This window comes from Camelus dromedarius, chromosome 13 (genome assembly GCF_036321535.1).
Source record: "Camelus dromedarius isolate mCamDro1 chromosome 13, mCamDro1.pat, whole genome shotgun sequence".
Classification (NCBI taxonomy): domain Eukaryota; kingdom Metazoa; phylum Chordata; class Mammalia; order Artiodactyla; family Camelidae; genus Camelus; species Camelus dromedarius.
In genome coordinates, this window is record NC_087448.1 from 43,608,896 (window position 1) to 43,628,611 (window position 19,716).

Below are 19,716 nucleotides of genomic sequence, written 5' to 3' on the forward strand. Positions count from 1 at the left end.
AAGGCCCCGGAATGAATTACAATCTATCATCCTAACACATTTCTAATCAGGGTTCCCTGGCTAACAAGTAATTCTAAAATATCAAAAAGACAAGTAAAAATTAGTACCACATTTCATAAATATCAAATGTATAAAGAAATAATTAGGATCTAGGACAAACATAGGTGTATAAGCTTCTGAAAACAGTTTCTATTAACATTGCTTTGAAAGAGAACATTTCAAAGCCCCTACAAAACAGTTGGTTGTCCCAAGCAAAGAAATTTTATCAACATATTTCAAAATCTACATCTAACTGAACACAAATACATACCTGTAAGTATATGTTTTTATATTCAGTTAGAAATGTTATCAATAGAGAAATGTTTGTGTATAGGCATTTCTGTAGAGATTACATTTTTATAAAACTTTTTTTTTTCATTTCACAACATTCATTTCAGAAATAACAATTTTCTACTCCATAAGAAGCTTGAAGAAGTTTCGTATTCCTGGACAACACAAAAACAGTATAATGAAAGATACCAAGACTAATTAAATGACACTAACATTCACTCTACAAGCATTTAAGTGTCTACTGTATACCTCACACTCTGCTAAATGCTAGGAATACTAAAGTAATATGAAAAGACTTGTAAGCTCCTTGCCTTACAGGAGCTTACAAAATAATAGGCATCAATCAAACTATTTTAACTAATAAGAAAAGCCAAATATTCATTTATTTCTTTAAATATAGAATCAGAATATATTTAGAGCAACAGGAAGAATTATTTCATTAACTCTATCATGATTATCTATTAACTCTCCGGACACTTAAACTTACACACGTCACTATTTCTCTCTCAAAACAATACTTAAACGGAATAAATTCAAAATTCATTATAAAATGTTGGCTTAATTTACTTAGCAATTTTTTCATCAATATTTATGTTTAATGTTTCATAGTAGGTATTTTTCAAACTTAATGTCCTGCCCACAAACTTAGCAAAATAAGAATGTTTTTCTTAACATCTTCACTTAATATCCACAACAGATTGTCTTCTGAAAAGCTGCAAATGAGTTTTATTTGCATTTTATATTTAGAGGAGTTTTGGGGAGAATTTTTTTTAAAAAGACCTCCAGATACCTAAATTTATAAGGAATATTTTTAAAACTGCTCTCAGTCTCTAATACCAGCAAGTCAATAAATTAACACTGACCTAATCAAATAATCTTGCCATAGAACTCTTAGATATATGTCCTTTTTCTCTTCTTAGAAAGGTCAGTGAGGAAAAGGGTATATATAGCTCAGTGGTAGAGTGCATGCTTAGCATGCATGAGGTCCTGGGTTCAATCCCCAGTATATTCATTTAAATAAATAAACAAATTTAATTACCTCTCCCCCAAAAATAAAAGAAAATAAAAAATTAAATTAAAAAAAAAGACTTAAGTATAAGACAAGACATTATAAACCTCCTAGGAGAGAATATAGACAAAACACTCTCTGACACAAAGGTCAGTGACTTCATAACACATTCCAATGCTTTCTCCCCCTCTCTGGCAGCTCCTTGGAAGCTAATAAAAATGTTGAAATTCCTCAGTGCTTGAATCTAGCCTCTTCCTATTCAAAGCTAGTGTTTAGATCATAGATCACTGCTGTCTAACAGACATATAATGCAAGCCACTTAATGTAATTTTAAATTTTCTAGTAATCACATTTTAAAAAGTAAAGAGGAACAGGTGAAATTCACTTAATTATGTATTTTAATACAATATATTAAAAATATTACTTCAATATATAAACAATATAACAATTAATGAGATATTTACATTTATTTTTTGTACTAAGTCTTCCAAACTCTGTGTATTTTACATTTACAGCACATCTGAATTTAGACTAGACCTATTTCAAGTGTTCAGTAGCCACTTATAGCTAATGTCTATTATACTGGACAGTGCAGCCTTAGATGATCTCATCCACACACTGCTTCAATCAACTACACTCAAATGACCACAAATTTGTATCTTTAACTCTGTCTTCTGAGTGCAAGATTAGTATTTCCTAACACCCAATTGGCATCTTATTTTAGATGACTCAGAGGCACCTCACACTCAAATAATGTCCAACTTTGATTCAAGATCCACCCATCAGAAATGTAGTCCACTCCCGATAGTCCCTAAATAACTGTACTGTAATCAATTCGAGTATATAAGCCAGAAACCAAGAAGTCAACCCTGACACTTCCTTCTTTCTCACTCCCATATCCAATCCATCAAAAAATTCTGTTTCACCGCCTAAATATCTCTCAAATCAATCTATTGCTCTCCATCTCAATTATCATCAACATTCCATCCATTTACTCCTGCCTAGCTCCAATCCATTTTCTTCAATGCAAGGACACCTCAAAATTTAATTAAGATGTTCCTACTTTAACCATCCTCTAATAAAACTTTTCAACTGATTTCTGTTGCCTAAAATAAAACTTCCCATGACCTGCAAGGCCCACGTTACATGATCTAGTCCCTGGGTATCCCCCAGCCCCATCTCACTACACCACCTCTCCGTCTTGCCCTGCGCTAATACTAGTACTTCAGTCCTCTGTACTCACCATGCTCCCTACTGCCATATGATCTCTGCATATGCTGCTTTCCCCTAATTTAATCTAATTCCCACTTATCCTCCAAATCTCAAGGAAGCATTCTTGACCATGAAGACACCAAATTTCACTTTTATAAACTCTTACAGAGCCACGTCCTTTTTCCTTTCTAGTATATTTTACAAATGCAATATGTTAGAATATGTAATAAATGGCTTTCTCTTTCACTATCTGATCATACTAAAAGAAAGTGTCTGCTACAAGAAGTTCAATTATTACTTGTTGAATGACTGTTTGTGTTCCTAGACAAAGACTAAACACAATATTAAGATGGCATAAACAACATAGCCTGCTTATACATCATTAGTTCTGGAAAGCCTTCCAGGCTTCCCAAGTCTGGGTAACTGCTCTCAACAACACTCTGGAAGCAAAACACCAGTATATAATAGGTTTAAATTCTGCCTGTCTTATACATCATCCCAACAACAAACAATGTACCTTGTAGATAAGAGGCATAAATACTTAGAATATGTATTTCAGTATACACATTATAAGGTCATATATTTCTCTCATTATTGCAAAGACAGATTTACTGTTATAAAGATACACCTTCAGTAGCACTACACTGAGATGAGGGTAGCTATTTGTCTCTATGTTAAAGGTTGTAAAACTGTAAAATGTGTGAGAAGCATTCATGTGTGCACACAGACACACCCATCAAGCAGGGGTGTGACGCCTGCAGGGGTTACAGTACTAAAGCATGCGTGAGCTCTGTCCAGCCCCAGAGCACAACCTGGGTCTTTCCTTTCTCTACATCACTAATGTGCTTCTCTGTTACCATTAGCTTTGACACCTTGTTATTACTTTATCACCACCCGTTTCTTGCCCTCTCTTCTCTGCTTTTCTTTGTCATTCTATGACTTCACAAATGTTTCTCAACTTTTACACGAAAAATTTTCCATTGCTGGGCGTGCCGTCTGCTTCTCCTAAAAATTATCCAGAGGTAAAATGTTTGTTCTACAGCTACTTCCAGATCCTACACCTTACAAAAAGCCAGAATTTCTAGATAGATGAGGCTTAACCGTAACATTATGTCAAAATGCCAATATTTCCCTTTTGTCAAAAGGAGAAAGCAAAAGCCAAAAAAAAAAAGATACAGTTACATTTTTATGGCTCTTGAAATGTTACTGTGCAATTTTTACTTGATTTAGCAAATGCTGCTGTGTGAGGGGAGAAAATTATCTTCAACTTGCTGAGGTAGCAAGTTTTTTATACCCCCTTTATGCTTTACTGCTTAGCCAAGTCTACAAGCAGTTGAAACTAGATTTATAGGTTATCCACCAAAAAAAGAAAAAAAAAAATCACTGCAAACAGCAGCTTCAAACCTGAAAACTTGCTTAATTTAACAGAGTATCCAGTCGTTTTTGGCAGTTTACAATATCAACAGAAGCAACCAGGTAACATGTAACATGCTTTGAGACAGGTCGATGACACTTATTACGTTTGAACATTATAATTGCATAGTATAAACCAAAGAGATAGTTATAAATGCTCATTAAAGAAACAGGAAATATTTCAAAATGGAAAAATGTCTCCAGTAAGCTATCCTGAAAACCAAATATAAAGTAACTGGTTTCCTCTAGAGTTCTTCAGCATGATCTATTACTCTGTTTCATCTAAGAAGTGTTTTAACGGTTCTAATTCTCTCCAAGAGAGTGCCAAGAATACATGTATATCAAAGTGTAATGATAAAGTATTTTATAATTCTAGAAAATAAAAAAATCCTGCACTTAACACACAACCTTATAAAGAACTACCAAAATTCTTTACAAGTACACCTATGCCTAAGAGTTATGCTGGAATAACATGAGGGAGCAAAACCTCTGATACCCTTTGTATAAACTCTTATGCACAACTACTATCAACAGTATATTATATGAAAGTGTAGTTATATTTATGATGTTACAAAAGCTGTTCCTCACTTAAAGGCTGAGCTCATTCACCAGCAGTCTCCTGGGGGAAAGGTGTGCCTCTCAGAAAACAAACAAGAAAAGCACAGGGACAGGCTACAGAACAGGAATCTGACTTTCTTCGTCTTGATCATTAATGTGTTTGGGAGGAAGTTTTTAGGTAATGGAATGTGAAAAGAAGCTCTCCATCTGTGGACAGGTCAAGAGTTAAGAATTAAAAATTCCAGTAAAAGGTCCTGACGTTGCTCCACCTCTCTGGAGCAGCTCTGAAGGCAACATGTGGAATGACAGGGCAGGTTGCTCAAGACAACAGAGCCATTCATTAGCAATACTTAATTACATATATACATATATATTCTTAATTATATATACTTAATTAATAATAATTAATACTGCCATTGTGCTTCTTTTTTTCTCTATTTTTCCAATAAATACTCTTCTCTAGTACTGTGTTGATAAAGATTTCTACACCTGTAGCCTTTCTTAGTTGTTCAAAGGTGAAACAAAGGGAATGGAGTTTGGTACACACTTGGACCAAACATATCAGTATCAAAGAGAGATAAACCCAAAAGGGAAGGTGAAATTCAGGCGGGACAAGATAAGAAGGGGACCCTTGTGTTCATCCTCTCTTTCCCCTCCATCTCTGCTCTACCCACAAAACAAATAAACAAACAAAATCCTCAAAGCACAACCAGGCTAATCTTGGATATTATAAACCTAGGGCTTCTAAGAAAATATGTTCTTTCAGAGTAAAATGTAAATACACTATTTCTAATACTACCTTACAGTATCATCAACTCAGAACTGCTATATAAGGCAAAAATAAACAACATAGTGCCTTACTTCTTCTGATAATCTTCGACTTCAAAAAACAGAATTAACCAGGTTTTCAGAAAAGCCTGATCAGCAATTAGGTGAAATGGTAAAAGTTTCTTTGATTCCAATATCATCACTCTTCAGAATAAGCACCTTATCTTTCCCGAAGAAGAGAGTAAATTTACGTATCGCAAAGTGCTTTAATCCAATTTCAAACTGTAAAATGTGTTATACTTGACCAACAATTTAAATTAGAAGTTATCACCAGGGCTTGTGGAAATAAGTACTGGATCTTCATTCCAGACACTGGGGCTCTATTCTTGGTTCTGCCACTTACAACTCTGAGCAAATTGTTGATACCAGTGTTTAAGTTTCCTTATCTGCACACTGAGGGAGTTAAGCTATACATTCACTAATTCTATGGAAAATGCCTTTTCAAAAATAAACAGATGATTATGTTCCCATAACATGCTTTTTATTTTAAAAAAAAATTTTTGAAAAGCTGGTATTTCTTTTTTTAAAAAAATCCAAAAGGTTAGTAGAAATATACAATTCCCCCTTGAGGAAATTTTCTCCAAAGAGAAAAAAACAAAAAGCAAAGAGTTACATAAATCTGTTATCCAGACAAATGTAGAGTCAAGTATCTTTGCTCAGTTGCTATTCCATGTATATAAGGAAGCATTACAAAGGACCAATATACCATTTCATGTAATATTTAAACACAGTTACTGTATTTCCCATACTGCAGAAGAATCTGAAACTTTTAAGTTCAAATCAAGAAAACCTAACACTTTCTGTGCTACTGACCACTAAGGAAAAAAAATTACTGTAAAGGCTATCAGAGTGGCTACTGTTAGGAGTTATATTTTAAAATACTGATTTTTGTGGGAGTTCTAATAAAGATTAAAGACATAAAAGAAAAAAATGCTCAAAGAAAAACATAAACTGTAATAATAGATCAATCAATATAAATTACCTGAACCCCGTGAAGATCACATTTCAGCACTAAATATTTCCCTAACCTACTAGGTGAAGCTGACTGAATATATAATAATTGTTTAGGTGTTTTAACATCTATTTCTTTTGAAGTCCTACAAGTAATTAAATGAATAGACCAAGTTACTAAGAACAATGATTTTGTTGGTAACAACAGAGAATCCCAAAAGTCAGAGGAAACTCAGGATGTCAGAATTAGAATGAGTTGGTCAAAGCTGTTCTATGTTGAGAAATTCTCCTTCCAGTGCTCTTCTCTGCATGTTAATATAAAAAAAATCTCTACTTAAAGATAAGTCTAATAAGCCACCTGTAAGACTAAGACATCTTGTCTTCTTCAGCACCAATCTAGCCTGTTCAAGACCCATCAGGAATTTCGTGAAATTCCCAAATTTCTAGAAAGACAGTGTTATGAGCCCCACAGACTACTCCTACCTTTGGGAGTCCCTGCTGTACAAAAGCAACAGTCTCATGAAAGAAACATGTAAATGTGTAATTTGCAACACAAAGTGGCAAATGTTACAATATAACATTGAGGGGAATTTATAAAAAAGTAACAAAGACAGAAGGAACTTGGGGAGAGACCCTGTTTAGGGAATTCTTATTGGCAGGGGTATTTGCATCCAAGGTCAACCATATCAGACTTTAATAAGAACCTACAATGTAGTGAGCTCCCTGGTGGTACAGAAAAACAAAAGATGCAGTTTCCCACCCTTAAGGATTTTAGAGTCCAAGGAAGAACAATTTAGTATGAGTCTGGAACCAAAATAACAAGATTAGCCTTTCTAATGGGGGGTAGGAGTCAGGGGAATCATGTTGGAAAGCAGTAAATGAATAAGCTTGTAAATGAACTCATACAACTAGTTTGAAGAACTAAGGCTCAACCTAAAGAAGAATGGGGAAAAACTCAAATAGAAGAGTGATCCAAGATTATTCAAGACAACCCTGTGAGGTAAAGAAACTGTATGTAGAAATTCCAGTTAAAAGAACAAAAATAAAACTGAAAAAGGTGACAGGCAAATATATACAAAACGTTATGGTAGCTCACAGAGAAAAAAATGTGACAATGAGTGTGTATATGTCCATGTATGACTGAAAAATTGTGCTGAACACTGGAATTCGACACAACATTGTAAAATGATTATAAATCAATAAAAAATGTTCAAAAAAACTGAAAAAGGTGAGCTTTTAACTCTAATTTGTCATGTTGTGTTCTATGCAAAAAAACTGTTAAGAAAAATAACATTTAAAAGCACTAGATGTGGAACCAGACCTCTGGCTCACCATTCAGCTCCATCACTTTCCAGCTGTGTCATTTTTTAAGTTACTTTAACAGTTCTATGCCTCTATCTCTTTGCCTGTAAAATGGGGTGCCTGTAGAGCCAGAAGCAGTCTTCAACGCACAGGTGCTATAACAGCACTTTAATCAAAAACTGTATTCACAAAGTCCAATCCATCCTTTAGATACTTGCAGTCCATAATCTGGCCCCAAACTTTTAAGGTCTTAATTCTCACTGGACACCGTTCCACATCCAGGAACCACAGGGATCTAATGTCAGCGCTGCAAACCAATAAGCCCTTTCCTACTTCTGTGCCTCATGTCCAGGGGCTCTGTATTTAGAAACTGTCTTTTCCTCATCATCTTTGAAAACCCACTTCTCTAGGAAACTAACTCTCCTTCCTCTTCAATTCCACATTTGCCTGCTCCTTTGTACAATTTGCCACTGTCTCCCCTGTTTGTGTATTTGTTGTTTTAAGGCCTCCCTCTCTCCTCTTTTCACTAAGATAGTGAACTTTCAGAGAGCAGAGGCAAATCTTCAACCTTCTTCCCACTTCTCAGCCCAGCCTGTGCCTATGCAGGCCTGGAAAAGCGTTACTGAATTAAACTGGATGTTTTCAATCCAAATGGCCGAAGTTCCAGAAACAGCTTAATGCTGCATAATTTTTTTTATTGTTTTCAGATCCTAAAATCATGACACGAAACGTCTTTAAAAATCAGAACACGGCTATCCTTTCGAGAAAAGTTCTCCGGAGCACCCACAGGAGTTGACAGTGCGGTCATTCTGAGCTTCAGAAGTTGTGTGTGTGCCGCGGAGGGCAGCTGGAGGGCAGCTTCCCCCTGCTCCGTGCTGCACTTTGGAATAAGGAGAAGGGAGAGGCGGCCCAGCGGCAGCACGGGCTGAGCTCCGCTCCGCTCTGCCCTCGACTTCCCGCGGGCCCGCGGGCTCCGGCCGCGCTCGTCCCTCTCCGCTGCACCTGGTTCTCTCGCCCTCGCGTCCCCTCGTCCCGCCGCAGCAGTACCTCCCAGGGGCGGCGCGACCGCGCTACTAATTCCCCGGGGCGGCGCGGCTCGGGCCTGGGCCGCTGCCCGGCCCGCGGCCCCCGGCCTCTCCTCAGCCCGCCGCCCGCACCCACGGCCCAGGCCGCGCCGCCGCCGCCGGGAGGGGAGCTGGGGGACTCGCTCGGCTCCGCGTGGCGCCGGGGGCGGAGCCGGCCCGGAGAGCCCAGGGAGAGGCCGGGGGCGGGCGGCGGCCTCCGCCTACCCCGACACGCACCCCACCGCCCCCAACCCCCAACCCTCCTCCGGGCCCCGGCCCGCGCCCGCGGCCGGCGGGACTCGCCACTTACCAACCCGCCTGGGACAACGCCGCTCTGGAGACCTCGGCCATGGTAGCTGCTTAGGCCGGGGGTGGTGGGGGGCTCGGGTGGGGGTGGGGGGAGGCCTGCTACTTGAGACCCCCAAAAAAAGAAAAAGAAAAAAGAAAGAAAAGAAAAGAAAAAAACTCCTCTGGTCGGCTCTACAACTGGGCATGCTCAGTGCGCCCGGCGCTTCCGCGTGCAGGTTCCGCTCGCCGCGTTTTCCGAGCGGCCGCAGGGGCCGGCCTGGCGTGGGGCTGCGAGGCTGCGGCGCGCCGGAGGCGGCGATCCGCCGGGGTCGGCCGGGGCCTGCAGGTCTGGGCCAGACCGTCGGCAAGGACCCCGAGTCGCCCTCTCCGCCCAAGGCCGGTTACGTTTTGTTTGGGGTCACTTCTCCGAGTTGCACACCTCGGAAACTAGTGGGGCGGTTCTTTGTAGAGCATAAAGTAAGTCCGCGTTTCCAGCGCCGACAGGCGGTCACCTCAGAGAGGGCAGCACAGAGCTAGAGCCGATGCGGACGGGAGGCGGCGGGAAAGCGCTTCCAGCTCGGCGCTAAGGCCCTCTTTCCTACTGGGAAACTCAGAGGAAGGGTGTTCCCAGCCCACTCTACAAAGGAGGGAAGTTTACTTTCTTAGAAAGACTCGCTCCACTCACTCCCCGTTTCGATCTGCCCGGATGCAAAGGGGAAAAAAATGCATAACCAGGTTTCCTCGACTCCCCACTGCCAAATCTGACTGTCCAGGTCCCACGCCACAATGCAAGTAAATGAGTCAACCCGAGAAAAGCTGCGCTTAAGGGCCATGGGAAAATCGGGCAGTTGTGTCGGTGCTTGTTTCTCCTGTCGCTCTCCCACTGGGCCCGTCCAGGTCCCGGCGCGGCCCTCTGACGCTGCCACGGGCACTACGAGGCCTAGCACCCACTGGCCGCCTGCAGGCGCCCTTCTGGCTGTCTGGAGGACTGAGGCGTAGAGACAGGTCCCGAATGGGCATGCGCGGCGGCGGCATCGCCGAGCGGCGCGAGGGACGCTCCAATGCGATTGGGCGGTCAACACCTACACCAGCCAATCGGAGGAGCCAGATGAAGGGGCGGTGGGCTGAGGAGACACTCCCTGAAAGTTTGCTCCACCCTCTATGGTTTTTCATTTCTGTGGCTGCCGGCGGAGAAGGACGCTTCTGAGTGGCTCTGGTGCCAGCTGCCGACTCCAGCGGAGAGACTGTTAAAACTTTAAACCCCGTCACCGCGACTGCCTCATCTGTTTCATCATCACAAACGGGGACTTGGAGCCGAGACTGTGGAATTGGGCAGAGCCGCTCCTGGGCTGGGGAGGAAATTGACAGTTACAGAAGGAAGGGGATAATTACCCTGGGTGGAGCTAAAATTCCTTAATACAAATGTTTTCTCATTTTAACTGGGGCATTCCGTTAGGGCTTCCCAAATGTCATAATTTTAAAATCATGATGCTTTGCTTAGCTGTGATGCTGTTGAAATGTATGTCCAAGCACGTTGCTTAGATACTGATTTTAATTAACCTTGTGTCCAGGCACTTTTAGAACCAGAAATAACTACATCCTTGTCCATACATTTTGCAGTAATATACAATATTTAGGCCATACAAATGCTACAAGTGTATTTCCATAAGTCAGGAAAAGATTTGCCTTCTGAAGGTAAATAGATTACTCAGAATCAAATTGTTTAAATTTTTTATTGGTTGTTTACTAGAATCTTGTGTTACCACTTACATTTTGTAATCAATGTAACTTGTTAACTATGAAAATAATATGCTGTCCTAATCATCAGACTTCTTCACTGGTTAAATGTGAAGCCTTCATACATTTGGTCTCATTTGCAGTGTATAAAAGAAGAATTTGCCATGGCATGGTGCTTACAATAAACTTAATAAAGTGTTCCCCAAAACACCAAATCCCCTCACTTTAAGAAATGCTTCAAAGAATGGCTTGAAGATTCCCACTGGAGGAATTTGGGATAATATGAGCATCAAAAAGAATAATTAACAATAGTAATTTAAAAATTGAATAAAGAAAACAAATTCAGAGTGCCAGTAAAAATAAATAAAAGGAGGGAGGATGAAAACTTTTCTCTCAAAGGAATACCAGAGAATAAATGTAGAACAAATAATAGAATTAGAAAATCACCATTTCCAAATTAATCACAGTTGATTCAGGCAAAGTCCATCAGGATGTTGAAAGCCACTGAGTGACAGATTCTAGGAGTACAGGATCTTCACAAGGTCTCGAAGTATCAAACCATAATATACTTACTACAGAAGGGAAAAACACACCTTTGCCCTAAAAGAATCACTGCCTTAAATAAATGATCAAAGCTAGAATCACTAATGGGAAAATCTGTTATTGTGTGCTTCCTGATGTAATGCAGTTAGAAATACAAATCATCTAAGAAATATTCTCGCCAAAGTTACTTAACCTGAATTTAATCAAGCTTCTAGACAGTAGTTCCCAATCAGGGGTAGATCCCTACCCTACCCTCCACCCCAACCACTGGGCACATTTGACATGTATGAAGATATTTTGGTTGTTACAACGTGATAGGGATGGGGATACTATTAAAAATCATGTAATACACAAGATAGCCACATGATCCAAGATGTTAATAGTGCCAAGACTGAGATATGTAGGAGATACTGGAACAAGTGACTCATAGGAAACAAGCAGATAAATCCAGAATGTGGCATCTTCTATAAGAAATCTGGCGTACTGTTCAAATGAGCCAATGTAATTTTTTTTTTTTAAGGAGAATCCCTTCAGATTAAAGAGAGTCAAGAGACATGACAACAGCATGCAATCCTGGATTTTAAAAAGAGTAACAGAAAGGAAAAGGAAGAGAGATTTTTGTGGCCAAATGTACAAATTTAAATATGAGCTAGATATTGGATAGTATAATGGAATTATAATTTTCTAAGATATAATAATATTGTCCTTAATCTTAGAAATTTTATGTCAGACATTTATGGCTGAAGAGTTGTGGTATCTACAATTTATTTTCTATGAATATACACATATCTACCTATATATACATATATGTGAAAAAAGGAGAGAAAGTAAATATGGCAAAATGTTTAAAATAGGTGAATCTAATTGGAGGTTTGGGTGCTCATTATATAAATTTAAATTTTTTATCTAGAGTTGAAGCTTTTCAATATAAAAAGAAGGAAAAAATATGGCTTATACTAATTTCTTTCACATCAAAAATTTTAAATTGGAATTACATTATATATAGATAAGTTAGTGCCATGGGAAATGGTAGCAGCTGACCAGACCAAAAAGAAAAAAGATTTCCATTGTTAATAAGATAAATAATTGATTTGCAGAAAATATAAAGGCTAAAATGAGCTGAAAAGTTAGGGGTGAGCCTAAGGATGACAGAAGAACTTTGCTAGATACAAGAGGACAGAAAAGGAGAGTTAAATTTATTTGGAGTCAATGGTATAAATTAAGAGAGATTGAGAATCCATTCAACAATGTTTTGCCCCTATCATTTCAATGAAGGGAAAGATTCTCAGACTGAAAATGAGAGAAGACTGTGGATCAGTAGGAATAGAAATTACAATAATAAGTGAGATTATAAGAATACCTGACCCTTCTGAGGTACATTAAATTTTCTGACCTTAAACCACGTACATCCCAGAGAATACTGGTATAACCTGAGAATGACTCATATGTGCCAATGCCAGGCACACAAAGAATTGCTGAGCTTATCAGGAAATGTGCTAAAAGTGTGGAAATAAGCAAAAATATTTTGTTTTAAGAAGGAGGAAAGAGGAACAAAGAAAAAAGTTGTGTTGGGACAATAGTAGGGTAACCACATGCAAAAGTATAAAGTTGGATCCCTTTTTCACATCATATACAAAAAATAACTTGAACTTGATTATAGATATAAATGCAAGGCCTAAAAATTTTTAAATGTTCATAAAAGAAAATGTAGATGCAAATCTTCATGACCGTGGGTTAGGCAATAAAAATGACATCCAAAGCACAATCAGAAAAGGAAATATTTGTGATTCAAAGGAGATCATCAAGACAATGAGAAGACAATTTACAGAATGAGAGAAAATAGGGGTTTGTATCAAGAACATATAAAGAACTCTTACAACTGAATAATAAAAGAAAACTCAGTTAAAAATGAGCAAAGCATTTTAACTGATATTTCTCCAAAGATATACAAATGGCCAATAAGTAAATGAAAAGCTGCTCAACATCATTAGCCATTAGGAAAATACAAATCCAAAACACGTGGATATTTCACACCCACTAGAATGGCTGTGGTTAAAAAGATGGAAAATAACAAGTGTTGATGAAGATGTGGAGAAATTGAAACCTTCATATATTGCCAGTGGGAATCATGCAACAGTTTGGAAAACAGTTGGCAGTTCCTCAAAAAGTTAAACATAGATTTTTCATATGACTCATAAATTCTACTCCTAGGAATATATACCCAAGAGAAATGGAAACATATATCCACACAAAAACTTGTACGTGGATGTTCATAGCAGCATTATTCATGATAGCCAGTAAATGGAAACAGTCCAAACTGATGAAACTGTTCAACTGATGAAAAGGTAACTAAAAAGAGTTCCACAAACTATAGACCAGGGAATTTGCTGTTAACCCATTAGTCATGATTCTAGAATTCATAATTTAGGAAATGACTTAGTAGGAAGAGGAAATGAAATAGCTGACCTCTAAAAATTGTTTGACTCCCAGAATTCTATGATTCTAAATCATGTCAAATGAATCACATTTTCTTAAAAAAAAATTTTTAAAAGTTTGTTAACTACTAAGTTCAAGAAATTGATAGTCATCAGGAGAGACTAGGTTATGCCATGACAATAAACAAACACAAAAAATTTGTGACTTGAAATCAAAACATATTTATTTTTCTTTCATGTTTTATGTCCAATGTGGATGCCTGGAGGGTGGAGAGACAGGCCTTGATCACAGAGCTCATTCTCACCCTAGCACCCTGACAGAGCTCTAACTACCTGGAACATTGCTGATTGCAGCGGTAGAAGGAAAGAAGACTCTGCAGGACCTCACACTGGAAATTAAGTGCTCTGCCAAGACTAGAGATATGATAACATAGGAGCCAGGAGTGGAGCCAGAAATGTTCAATGAGCAGAATTAATGGCTGTGGTAGTCAAATGGTGCCAATATTATTTGTAGTAGTAAAATCCTGAAGATAAAGTGTCTATCAATAGGGGAATATTTAAATAAGTTATAATGGGTACCATGTAGACATTACCAAGAAGAAAGAAAGGAAGGAAGGAAGGGAGGAAAGATGGAAGGAAGGAAGGAAGGAAGGAAGGAAGGAAGGAAGGAAGGAAGGAAGGAAGAAAAGAAAGAAAGGAAAGAAAGGAAAGAAAGAAAGAAAGAAAGAAAGAAAGAAAGAAAGAAAGAAAGAAAGAAAGAAAGAAAGAAAGAAAGAAAGAAAGAAAGAAAGAAAGAAAGAAAGAAAGAAAGAAAGAAAGAAAGAAAAGAAAGAAAGGAAGGAAGGAAGGAAGGAAGGAAGGAAGGAAGGAAGAAAGAGAAATGAAAGAAAGAAAGAAAGAAAGAAAGAAAGAAAGAAAGAAAGAAAGAAAGAAAGAAAAAGAAAGAAAAGAAAGAAAGAAAAGAAGAAAGAAAGAAAGAAAGAAAAATCACTATGTACTAAGATATACTAGTCAGATATATCTGTGGAATAAAAGAATTAAAGTAAGTTTTAATGTGTTGAATTACTATAAATCATTAAGAAAAAGGCACAATTCCTATAGAGAAGTTGGCAAGGTATATGAATAGCCAATACACAAAAATAAAATCTATGTGTTCAATAAATATGGGAAAACTTTAACCACATCAATAAACACAAAAATTAAAATTAAAACAATAGGATATCAGTTAAATTTCATTTTCACCTAACTCAATGGCAAAAATTAGTGGATAATAATCAGTGTTGGCAAGGATATGGGGAAATTCTTTACTGCACTGTTCATAGAAATGAAGTCGACACACTTGGGAGAGTATTTTGGCAATATCTAGCAAAACTAAAAGATGCATACCTTATGACTGAGCGTTTTCATTTTTAGATATATATTCCAGTGAAGAATGTTCATTGATGCATTATTTAAAACAGAAGAATGAAAACAACTTCAATGTCCAATGTGGGGGAAATGGGTTTTTTTTAAGTGGTATATATATATATTTTTTTCTATCAAAAAATAGAATGATCTATGTCAGTTTAAAGGAATACACTAGACCTTTCTACATATCAGCATGGGTGGATCTCAACAACATGATACCAAGTTTAACAACAACAAAAAGCAGCTTGATAAACATACAGAGAGTACTGCATTATATGGAATTTTAAAAGCACATACTAAAATATATGTATATACTATAACAGAGTTCTCTGCAATGATGGAAATGTTCTATATCTGCACTGTCCAATATAGTAGTCACTAGTCACATGTAGCTACTAAGCACTTGGAATATGGTGAGTAAAGTAGAAAAACTGATTTTTTTTTAATGTATTTTAACTTACTTAAATAACCACACTGGCTGGTGGCTACATGCTAGACAGCACAGATATATTTATGCCTGGATGTACTGATGCCTACATATGGATGTGGAAGTATGAAAACAGATTTGAGGACTGCACAACAAACTCAGAACACTGACTGAAGTGGGGAAGAGAGGGTATTTTCATAGAGGAATTTTGCTTTGTTGATAAAGTTTATTTCTTTAGAAGGAATGGGAGCAATTATGACAATATATTAGTTACTGTTGCTTAAGTAGTAAGACTATGGTTGTTTTAAGGAGGACGGTATAGCTCAGTGGTCGATTGCATGCTTAGCATGCTCAAGGTCCTGGGTCACATGCACAAGGTCCTGGGTTCAATCCCCAGTACCTCCATTAAAATATAAATAAATAAACCTAATTACCTCCCCCCTTTAAATAAAAAACAAAATAAATTTGCTAATTAAGTTTTTAAATTTTTAAAAAAATTTTTAAAGAATATGGATGTTTTTATATGATTTATATTTTTGGTTACATTTTAAATATCTCAAGCAAGTTTTAACACTGTTGTATTACATGATACTTTATAATAATAATATACTTTTATTTTCTACAGTTTATTGTTCTATGTTGTTAATATAATGAACATATAATCAGTATGAAAAGAAAAAAAAGAAAAGAAAAGAGAAAGGAGGACAATGGAAAGGGCTGTAATAGTGAACTTAGAAATTTAAAATGTGGGAGAAAATTTAGACTTGATCCTGTCTATCCCAGAAAATAGTCCTAAGGACTAAAAAGAAGATACCAGCTTAATTTAGTACAGAATCATAACCTAGAGATAGTCTAACAGGGAAACAGGCAGTCTCAGAACAGAGTGAGTTCCCCAGCATTAGATGATTCTAGCCTCTGTTAGATGATTAATTGATGCAAATGTTATAGAAAGGAATTCAAGCAGTTAGACTGATTCTGTGGTTCACAAAGGATTTTCTAAGGAGCCCTGGTGGCTCCACTGGGTCTCTGAAGACTCACAGTAGGTGGCAAGGAGAAGGGACAGCAAGCTGGAATCTAGGTCCCCAAGCCTACTCAAAGCAGAACTTTTAATTTGAATAAAGGCTTCAACAAATAAAAACAAGGTTTAGGACTCATGAGGCTAGAGGAATAAGCCATTCAACAAGGATTTACTGAGCCTACACTGTGAGCCAACCATTGTGCCTGGCACTGCAGGTGAGGTCAGCAGTCACGAGCCCTGCCCTAGAGTCATATAGTCTATCTGGAGATAAAGACATTAAACGACTTAAACAGTTAATTAGTTGCAGCTGTGGTGCTATGACGACATCCAACCAAACCTGAGATTCTTCTGTATGATACTATGAATCCATGTTTTTTTAAAATGACTAATTTGTAACTAACTTGATTTTGTGCTATGTATTTTATGTGTCCTTGAACGTGACTGTTGGTTGTCTATTTATGCAAATAGTCTTTAAAAAAATGCATTTACTTAGGGACTAGTCATGGAGAGAAAGCAATGATTAAGACCAATGGAATCTCTGTCCTCAGAGTTTTCATCCTAATTGTCTAGCAGACAAAAGTATGAGTTTTATCTAGTAAATTAAAATGTTAGAAGGGGAAGTTATAGCTGGGTTCAATCCCTAGTACTGCCATTAAATAAATAAATAAATAAACCTAATTACTATGCCCCTCCCCCCCAAAAGCTTTTAATGTTATACGTGATCACTGTGGTTTTTGTCAATTATTATAAAATAATACAATAATATGAGCATTGTTGAACAAAGACAACAAAATGAGTTATAAATGAAGAAGAAGATTGAGAGGACATAAGCATAAATGTTACTAGTGTCGCTCTCTGGGTAGTCATAGGAGGATGATTTTTTATGTCCTTCTTTAAATACATGTGTATTTTCCAAGATTAGCATTGTAGTATCACTCTTATAAAAACTTATTAAGAACTGGTAAGAATATGACAGAGTGAATATGTATGGCATCTTTCACACTATGAAGTCTTTGATTTTCACATGTATATGCAATATGGTTGATAACTGTATCAATTTGAAGATTCTTCTACCCTTGTTAAGGATTTTATGGTCTAATATATTGCATCATTTCTTATGATATATATTTTATATTTCTCTTTATGTTATTTCTCTTTGTGATTTGTTATGGGTCTCATGAATTATATTTATATATTTGTAATATTATTTTTCTAGTTTAATACTTTACTCGCCCTAAGTTTTCTATATATTCTTTTTACTTAATCATTTCCTATATATAAATCACTAAGTACTTCAAATATCTTATGGTCTCTAAACATTTCCATATCTATGTTAATGTAGTTTTTAAAATTTTATTTATTTTATTATTTTTGGTGGGGGGAGATAATTAGGTTTGTTTATTTATTTATTTTTAGAGGAGGTACTGGGGTTTGAACCCAGGACCTCGTACATGATAAGCATGTGCTCTACCACTTGAGCTCTACCCTCCCCACCAATGTAGTTTTGATATACCACTGAAAGTGCAGAAGATGCAGTAGAAATTGTCTTAGGACCTCCTGGTTTCAATAACACCTAAGGGAAAGTAGAATGTATGTATACAGATACAAGGGATTCTGTAGAACTCAAGAGCAGAGCAGTAGTGGAGTTTAAGAAGGACTGAAAGCAATGGCTGAAAGCCACTGGACTATCAGGCAAAGTTCTGTGTCTACATCTCTGCTGCTCCTTGTACATCTTCTTTCTTTTTCTTTACTTCCTAAATCACATGACAGTATACGTCCTTAACTCCTGAGTTGACATGTTATAGTTCCAGGCCCCACAGAAACTAACTCTCACTCTTGACCCCAAAGGGAAATTTCAGGGAAGGCACTCTGGCATGACATGGACTGGCATGAGTAAGTTGCCCACCATGACTTCAGTCAACATGGTCAGAGGATGGGGTCACATTTTACACAGAGCCTGTTAGAGGACCACCATTTGAGAGAAGTGGGCAGTCAAGGGAATATTTACCCAAGCAGACTCTCCAAAAGGTATCTACCACAGTTGTATTCCTTCTAACTGTATATAAATCAATATTTTGTCATGTATTTTATTTTAAATTACCCAAAGAAGCTTCAAGTTAAAGGAATGTTAGGTGTACCCACTTATAAAATAAATCATCACAATTTTAACGTATCTTCTGGATAACATTCAATTTTCTAATAATCACTCTTATTTAAATAAAAAATCATTGGCAGTCACTTTCCAACAACTCTAGAACATGAACAACTTTCATAAGTATGTCCAAGAGGAATTAGCCTGTTTTGCTTTCACATCACAAAATTAGGCTGCACATATTTTAGTTATTTCATTTAATGCACTTCAAGTACTAAATTTTGCCATATTCCTTAGAGCCATTTAACTTACTTTTTAAACTATTTAGGATAGAGACCATATGTGTTTTATGTTCACAATATGATCTGATACAGTGCACAGGATGATATGTTTTTAAAGAGAAGTGAAAATTGTCCTAAAAAGTCTTCGTAAACTTTTGGTGTCTGATGTTAGACATTTAGAATGGTCAGTTCAGTAATGAAATTCGATGCTGAAAAGTATTTTAGTTACATGTCTTTATAGGCTATTTCTTCCAGCATTAACTTTTCTTGAAGTATTGGGAAGTTTTGATCAATTTATATACATACATACATATTTCGTGGGATCTTGGTAATAAGTAATCTTCAGTTAAATTAATAAATGGTAGAGCCAAGATTTCAGAGTATTCTGACTCCAAAGCACATGCATTTAGCCCTCACACTCATAAGAAGTTGGGAAGTGGTGGGATCCTTGGCAAGGAGAAGAGGATGAAATGGATGTGCTGACTTTAGTCATGTCAAATCTAAAGTGACGAAATATGCCAAATATCAATTAGTAATTTCAGCTGTAAACAGGTGAAAGACAGATTTAGAGATACTGATTTTTGGAGTCATCCTCTTACAAGAGATTGTTAAAGCTTTTAAATGAACAGTCTTCTGAGGAATAATGTAAAAGCTGAGAAGAGGCTCAAAGATTGAACCTAAGGGAAAACCACAGTAAACAGTAGGAGAAAGAGGAACCAGCAAAGGAATTGAGAAGCTATAGTCAGATTGCTAGAAGGACTATGACTCTTGAAAGACAAATAATATGGATGGACTCTTAAATAAACTAAAGTCAGAATGTG

At 37.3% G+C, this 19,716-nt stretch overlaps 1 protein-coding gene across 2 annotated transcripts in view; it reads right to left on the bottom strand.

Moving 5' to 3' along the window:
• The window catches only part of TDRD3 (tudor domain containing 3), a 150,679-nt gene extending 141,569 nt beyond the window's left edge, over nt 1–9,110 (bottom strand). For both annotated transcript variants that reach the window (XM_064493109.1, XM_064493108.1), the window contains exon 1: nt 8,978–9,110. In XM_064493109.1, coding sequence (XP_064349179.1) covers nt 8,978–9,018 — 41 coding nt within the window. In that variant the 5' untranslated portion in view covers nt 9,019–9,110. The remainder of the gene's footprint in view (nt 1–8,977) is intronic.
• Nucleotides 9,111–19,716: the final 10,606 nt, after the last annotated feature.